Below are 7,324 nucleotides of genomic sequence, written 5' to 3' on the forward strand. Positions count from 1 at the left end.
TATTCTATGGCAATTACTTCTATATATGCCTGCCTGCCCTACTGGGTCATTCTGAGTATAAGGCCTGTTTTCTTAATTTTCTACTCCAAGCCCATAATGCAGCAACTGACATTTAGTTAGGTGCTCAATAAAGGTCTGCTGAATAAATGAAGATAAAAATATCTGTGCTGCTCAGGCAGCGGATCAAGGTCAACATCAACAGTAATAAGTCATGTTAAGAACATGTGCCCTTGATATAATGAGATGAGAAGGGCACTTCACCCCTATGTCTTTCTCCCCAGAAAACATCACCCAATTTAACGATGAGAAAAACTGGTGGCAAATCCTGATTAGGCAACATTTTAGAAAATTCTGACTAGTCCTCAAAATTTTCAAGGTCATAAAAAACAAGGGAAGTCTGAGAAACTGTTCCAGTCAGGAGAAGCCTAAGATATGATGATGAAATGTGTGGGATTCAGGATAGGGTTCTGGAACAGAAAAAGGATATTAGGAAAAAACTAAGGAGATCTGAATAAAGTGTGGGGTATAGTTAATGATAACAAATCAATATTGGTCCATTAATTATAACAAAGGTACCAGACTAACCTGGGATGTTACTAATAGGAGAAACTGGGTATGGAGTCTTCAGGAACTCTCTGGACTATCTTTTGACTTTTTCTGTAAATCTTAAACTGTTCTAAAATATAAAGTCTATTTTAAAGATAAAAAAGTGACTATATACCAGTGTAGACAGAAAAGTAAAGGACAGGTCTAACACATGAGAGGTGTCACCTTGAGAGAAGGTCATTCAAAAGGTCCCTTAACTAGGCTGTAGGGGAAGAAAAATTCACACTTGGATTTCTGACTCCCGAGCCTCTGCCCTATATTGATCTGCTGTGCTGCCAATCTCTCCGCATTCTTTTACTTTAGAAATAATATACATGAAGCACTGAGTGTAGTGGGCACTCAGTGAATGGCAGTAATTATTATTACTACTACAGGCCGGGTGCACGAAAATTCGTGCACTCAGGAGTCCCTCAGCCTGGCATGCACCCTCTCACAATCCGGGACCCCTTGGGTAGGGTCCCTAGGCCTGGCCTGAGATCAGGGCCTATCAGGGCTTTCCTTCCCCCCGGCTGCAGGCAGCTGGCCCCACCCCTGCCACTGCCACTGCTTGCCATCTGTGCAGCGCTGCTCCCCCCTCCCCTGCCACTGGTGGCCTCCCTCTGCAAGCGACAGGCAAGGGGTGTGATGGCTTGGCTGGCCTGGGCCTCCCTCTTTCTTTGCTGGGGGGCGGGGCCAGCCCTGCAAGGGGATGTCTGCCTACCTGATTGCCCCTAACTGCTTGCTTGGGGGCGGGGCCAGCCCGGCGAGGGGCCGGAGTCGTTCTGGTCTCTGGTCATTCTGGTCGTTATGCTTTTGGTGGCTGGCCTTTTATTATATAGGATTACTGGTTTTGTTAATCCTCACCCGAGGATATTTTTCCATTGATTTTTAGGGAGAGTGGAAGAGAGAGGCAAAAGCAGAAAGAAACATCGATGTGAGAGAAACACATCAACTGGTTGCCTCCTGCATACGCCCCAACCAGGGCCCTGGCCAGGGAGGAACCTGCAACCAAGAATACATGCCTTTGACTGGAATTGAACCCAGGACCTTTTTTTAAAGATTCAATCTTTCTTTTCTTTTTATTGATTTCAGAGAGGGAGGGAGGGAGAGAGAGAGAGAGAGAGAGAGAGAGAAGTGATGAGAGAGAATCATGGGATTGGCTGCCTCCTGCACACCCCCTACTGGGGTTGGGAGACCGCAACCTTGGACTGGGATCGAACCTGGGAACCCTTCAGTGCCGCAGGTCGATCTTCTATCTACTGAGCAAACCGGCCAGGGCCACAGTCACTACTTTTTAACAGGGAAAGCTACTGAGTGTGTATGCACCATCTTTCAGAGGCTGGTATTTTCAGAGGCAGGAATAAAGGCCTCAAGTGTCCTTTAATTTTGGCTCCCTTCTCCTCTCCCCCTGGCTTCTGATCCTCCACCTCTAATGATTATGGGGACACAAAATCATTTCTGAATCTGAAGCCTTGAAAGATGACAGCTGACTCCATTTGTCCAGCAGACCATCATGGCCCTGCCTGGCTCTAACTTTGGGGGAAATGTCCTGGTGTCTCAGGTCCTATTCCTTGGCAAGGAGTAGGCAACTGATGGGCCAGCTGCCCCCCTAGGTAACATGGAGAGTAGCTAGAATTCAAAAGCAAGTGTTTAGAGAAGAATGACAGCTCTAAACCAACCAGTCACTTACTGAGTATCTGCTATGTGCCCTAGAATCTCCTGGAACTCAACTGTGAGCAAATACGAGCCCTGCTCTTGTGGGTCTCATGGGCTGGTATGGGAGAGAGACACAGATGAAACAATCTCACAAACATATGTGGTGCACTGTAAAGTGGAAGAAAAGTGTAGTGAGTCATGCCAACAGGGCCTTGGAAATCTTCCCAGTAGGGTTCAATCTCTTCCTAGCTCTGGTGGGTTAGTTCTCCTAACTAAACCTCCTTCCTTCCACTGTGTTCGTTTGGCTTCTAGAGCATGTGTACTGCAGGCTCCCCCAGGCAGGTGGATTTTGCTGCCTTTCCGATTCTTCCAACTATGATTGCTCTGACCAGGGAGTTTTCATAGTGTGTGTCTCATGGATCACCTTTGAAACATGAAGGCTTATAGGATGAGGCCCACCAAACGAGGTACGCTTCCCTGAATGCATCATGTTTGCTCCTGCTTCCTGGGCCTCTGTCCAAGCACTCTGGCTGCCTAGAATGCTCCATATATCATACTTGCTCCACCTTCCCTAACACCCCAGAAATGCTCAGGGCCCTTTTCTGCACTCCCCCAGCAGCACACCGTACATAATTCTGTCTCAAGTTTCCACACAGGAGATAGCAGGATGTGATGTTAAGGGCATAGTGCCGAAATCCCAGTTTCTCCAGGTTGCCTGGAAGGTTAAATGAGATACTATGTAAATGGCGCTTGGCACAGGGCCTAGGACAGTGATGGCGAACCTTTTGAGCTCGGTGTGTCAGCATTTTGAAAAACCCTAACTTAACTCTGGTGCCGTGTCACATATAGAAATTTTTTGATATTTGCAACCATAGTAAAACAAAGACTTATATTTTTGATATTTATTTTATATATTTAAATGCCATTTAACAAAGAAAAATCAACCAAAAAAATGAGTTCGCGTGTCACCTCTGACACGCGTGTCATAGGTTTGCCATCACTGGCCTAGGACATGGCATGGGCGTGATCAGTGTGCACTAGTGGTTCTACTTCTTGTCTTGAGATGTAGAGAGGGTCTTTAGATGCAGAGCAGGGACCACCTTTGACATTCCTTCAGACCCCAATATCTGACTCAACTTCCAGGATGGGGCTTCCCCCAGAATGATCAGTATCTATATTCTGCATAAGAAAGTTGAGATCATGTTCCCCCTTGGCCCCTGTACCCATCAAAGCACATACACAAAAACATAGACCTGTATTCCAGTCTAGGGTAAAAGTGCATTGCTATTGTCCACAAGCCCTCCCTGGGAGCCTTCTGACCTCACTGCCTCCACACAAGGTCCCACCCTGGGGAGCCTGTGGGGTTCATTTCTTGTGTACCTCATGACCTTCAGCAGTCTTTTCATTCACTTTTTCCCTTCAGCAAGTGGGTAGAACAAACTTCTCCCTACTCAGCATCAGGGGTCCATGTAGGGGGTGGGGGTGGGCACTGCCAGCAAGCAGGCCTCCTACTGCCCTCTGTCCCCCAACACAGTAGACTATTTCTCAGCCCTGATTCAAGCTGGCTTCCTGAGGGGCAGCATGGCCACAGAGATATTCATTAGTGAGGCATCAACTAATTACAACCAGGAAACCAGGGTGGCTAGTGCTTCTGCTAGCACCCATAGATGGGTGACTGCCCTCCTGAACTCCATTGACTCCTTCCACACCGTGCCCAGAGACAGTCAAAGCCACATCCTAACCTCACTGGCTCCCATGCAGTACAAACTACTGTTCTAAGGATTTATCCCCCCATTTTCCAGGTGGAGAAGTTGAAGTCCCAAGCCAAGATGTGCTTATTTCTAGGCCATCCAGAATACACTGGTGAACACCCACAAAGAAGCCTGGTCCTGTTTACTTGGGATTGTCTAGGAATGCTTATGTAGCTTGAAGAAGCCTCGATGGGCAATGCTAGGGCTGGACTGATCTGGAAATTTGCATGGGGGGAGGCCCGGGTCTCCTCCTTACTCCCTGCAGCCTGGCCATGCCAGCTTGCCAGTTCTGTAATCTCCTGTCTTCTCTATCTCACCTCATTCTTGTGCCAGGGCCAAGCCACCTGCAGTTTTTTCAAACCACCAGCAGTTAACCGCAGAAGCTCAGGGGAACCCACAGGTTGGACCCAAGGGCGAGGGTGGTGGGGTGGCAGAACAGACAGGAAGAGACAACACAACCCAGAAAGACACAGGCACAGGGGCTTTTAGCTCCATCACAGCCTAGCTGAGGGAAAAAAACAGCCCATTTCCCCCTTCTGAAAATATTCCTTAACAAAGAGCTGATTCTGACAGGCCCAAACCCAGACACGCGGGGTCCCAGATGCCAGGAGAGGAGGAAGCTGTTTCATTTTGGCATAACATACTGGTTGTGGGTGAAAGAACTCACAGGGACTGTCCATCTCCTACTCTCAGCACTCCTGGGGTCCTGTGGGTGAAAGAACTCACAGGGACTGTCAGGGGCTGGGCTGCCCCTGGGCACCAGCACTGGCCCTGCCATCTGAGTAGGTGGGTGTGATAGGGTCAGCATGCTGGTCCTACCAGTCTGGTCAGACTTCAGGACCAGGAGCAGTCTGAACTCCTCTTCCTCGCCAGGGGGTGGGGATAAATTAGGGGCCAGGCAGCGGTTCTTTTAGGGGGACGGGTGTAGGAGAGAGAGTGTCCTTCCCTTGGAAGAAGGGCAAAGTGGGGAGAAACAGATAAAGGGGAAGAAGCCTGCAGCAGGTGTCCACTGGGTTGGGAGATTCTGGGTCACCCAACCACCTCCAGGGTTCCAGTGGGGATGCTGCCTCAGGTAGGCTGGTGTGGCTGGACAGACTGGCTGCCTGGGGCAGGGCAGTCAGCTCACACATCTGAGTCTCTGCCAGAGCTGGGAGCACTGGGGACTCCAGGAGGACCTGCGAAGGGAAGGCCCGAGAAGGGGTGTTGAAGAGCCCTGTGTGAGAGTGTGTGTGTGTGTGTGTGTGTGTGTGTGTGTGTGGTACCAATTGCCTGGTCTGTGTTGGAGGTCTGAGTTTCTCTGTGTATGTTGGGGATCCAAGTGTCTGATGTGTGCCTGAATGTTTTTTGGAGGGTGGGTGGGAGGGGTTTCATGGGTATTCTCTGTTTGGGAACTGTTGGCAGTATGTGTGTGCTGTGCGGGGCTCTCAGAACAACTGGGGGGTAGTGCTGAGCATGAGGTGAGGGTGGGCTTCCAGGAAACAGGGATCAAGACGAGTCAAGATCAGGGGTATGTGTGGAGCTCCTGGAGTGTGCGGGGAGGACCCCAGGAGTGCTGAGAGTAGGAGATGGCCAGCAGGCTGAGGTGAGGCCTGTGGGCAGGAATCCTAATTTACAGAGGCTAGGCAAGGGTCCTGTGGGTCAGAAGGGAAGGGCAGGGAGGACTCTGAGGCTGGTATCCCTGAGGATGGGGGTGGGTCTAGGCCCAGAGAGAGGATGGGAAGTGAGAGGAGGGGCAGGGTGGTAAGGGGTCTGCAGATGGGAGAGATCCTAAGGGGTGGGTGGTGTCCTGGGCGCGCAGGGGGAAGGTCTGCGGGGTCGGGGCTGGGGAGGCCCTGCAAGGTCCTGGGAGGGGTCCTGAAGGTCAGTAAAGAGGGTGGGCGGGGGTCACGGGCCTGGGGCACTCCCTGGGCGGGGCGGGTGGAGGTGGGAGGCGCCCGAAAGGTCCGAGGAAGGGCCCTGAGAAGTCGGGAAGCGTCGGGAACGAGAGTGGGTGGAGGTCCGGCCCGAGGCTGACAACCAGGGTCCGTGCTGGGAGTGCAGAGGGTTCCCAGCGCGGCTTCCGGGGCGAGGCAGCCCGACTCCCGGTCTTGCCTGGCCCCGGCGGGCCGCAGCGAGAAGCCACTTGCCTGTGAAGGGGCCCGGGAGGCCCGGGCCACGCCGCCTCCCTACCTGCGCCGAGCGCGCCGCCATCGCCGTGCCGAGCCTTGCCGTCCCGTTAGCCCCACAGCTGCCAGCCCCGCAGCCCTGGCCCAGCTCCCTTAGCCGCCCCCCGGGACCGCTGCCCCGGCCGGCTCGCCGCTGCCATTTCACCCGCTGACAGGAGCCGCTGCCCCGCCCCCAAAGCCCAGTCAACCAATTCACCGCCCCCAGTTACCATGGCTCCGCCCACAGACCAGGAGTGACGGGATATTTGGCCATTCCGTAAGGAAGGCCCTGACTACGGCCAGAAGGTTGCCGCCTCTGAGGAGAGAAGCGAATCGAAATTAGGGAAGTAGTGAAGGATGGGTGCTTTTGCCTATCGGAATGTGTAATCCTGTTGATCAACACCTGTCGTGGCCAATAGCGAGGAAAGAGGGGTGTGTCTCTGAGAGAAGGCTGTGGCCCTGAGAACCCCCTACTGAGGCAGTCAAGCTTTTGGTACTAAGCCCCGCCCATAACCGGCTTTCGCCCAATAAAGAGACGTCCTGATATGTCCATTATCGTCTGTCCCTCAAACCAAGCCTTGGCAACTGTTGGGACTATATAAAGAAGATTGACAACTGAAGGAGGGCGATGAAGTAACACTCTGTGGCCAATGGGATCGTGAGATTGGTGTGCGGTTAACCTCTGGGCGGTGGGACTTGAAACCTACATTGAATGACATAGGGGAGGGACTTGGGGGCGTGGCCTAGACAGCGATGGGGCGGGGTCAGATAAGGGAGAGGCTATGGGTTGAGTCTGAGGAGAGGCCTTGCCCGAAATCCCTGAAGGGGAGATGATGGGACGCATCTTCCTGGAGCCCGACCCTGTGCTGGGGGCGGGGCGGTAGGGGATGGGTCACACGGAAGATTCAGGCTGGTCCCCTGCCCAAGTCTATTTTGGCCGGGTCAAGTATCTTCTCTGAGGCTCACACTGCCTTATGTTCCCCCAGGCTGTGCTATCACTGCTGCACTCCTCCCATCCCCCACCCTCCCCAGACTGATGGCTGCGGGGGTTGGGGGGGCGATTAGGGGACATGTAGGGCCTAAGTCAGGTCTCACTGTTGAGCAGGGGCCTGGCACATGGGAACTGCTTATAAATGTTTGATGAATGAATGATTAAATGAATAGTGGGCCCAAGACAGGGAAGGGAAG

At 52.5% G+C, this 7,324-nt stretch overlaps 1 protein-coding gene across 7 annotated transcripts in view; it reads right to left on the reverse strand.

The window, feature by feature from the left end:
• The window catches only part of EVI5L (ecotropic viral integration site 5 like), a 32,995-nt gene extending 26,689 nt beyond the window's left edge, over positions 1 to 6,306 (reverse strand). For 4 of the 7 annotated variants that reach the window (XM_023743360.1, XM_023743359.1, XM_023743357.1 and 1 more), the window contains exon 1: positions 6,119 to 6,306. In XM_023743360.1, coding sequence (XP_023599128.1) covers positions 6,119 to 6,182 — 64 coding nt within the window. In that variant the 5' untranslated portion in view covers positions 6,183 to 6,306. The remainder of the gene's footprint in view (positions 1 to 6,118) is intronic. The other 3 variants (XM_023743361.1, XM_006101892.3, XM_006101894.3) reach the window with 2 other exon arrangements.
• Between the last annotated feature and the right edge of the window lie 1,018 nt (positions 6,307 to 7,324).

This window comes from Myotis lucifugus, unplaced genomic scaffold, assembly GCF_000147115.1.
Source record: "Myotis lucifugus unplaced genomic scaffold, Myoluc2.0 scaffold_386, whole genome shotgun sequence".
In the NCBI taxonomy this organism is placed as follows: Eukaryota; Metazoa; Chordata; class Mammalia; order Chiroptera; family Vespertilionidae; genus Myotis; species Myotis lucifugus.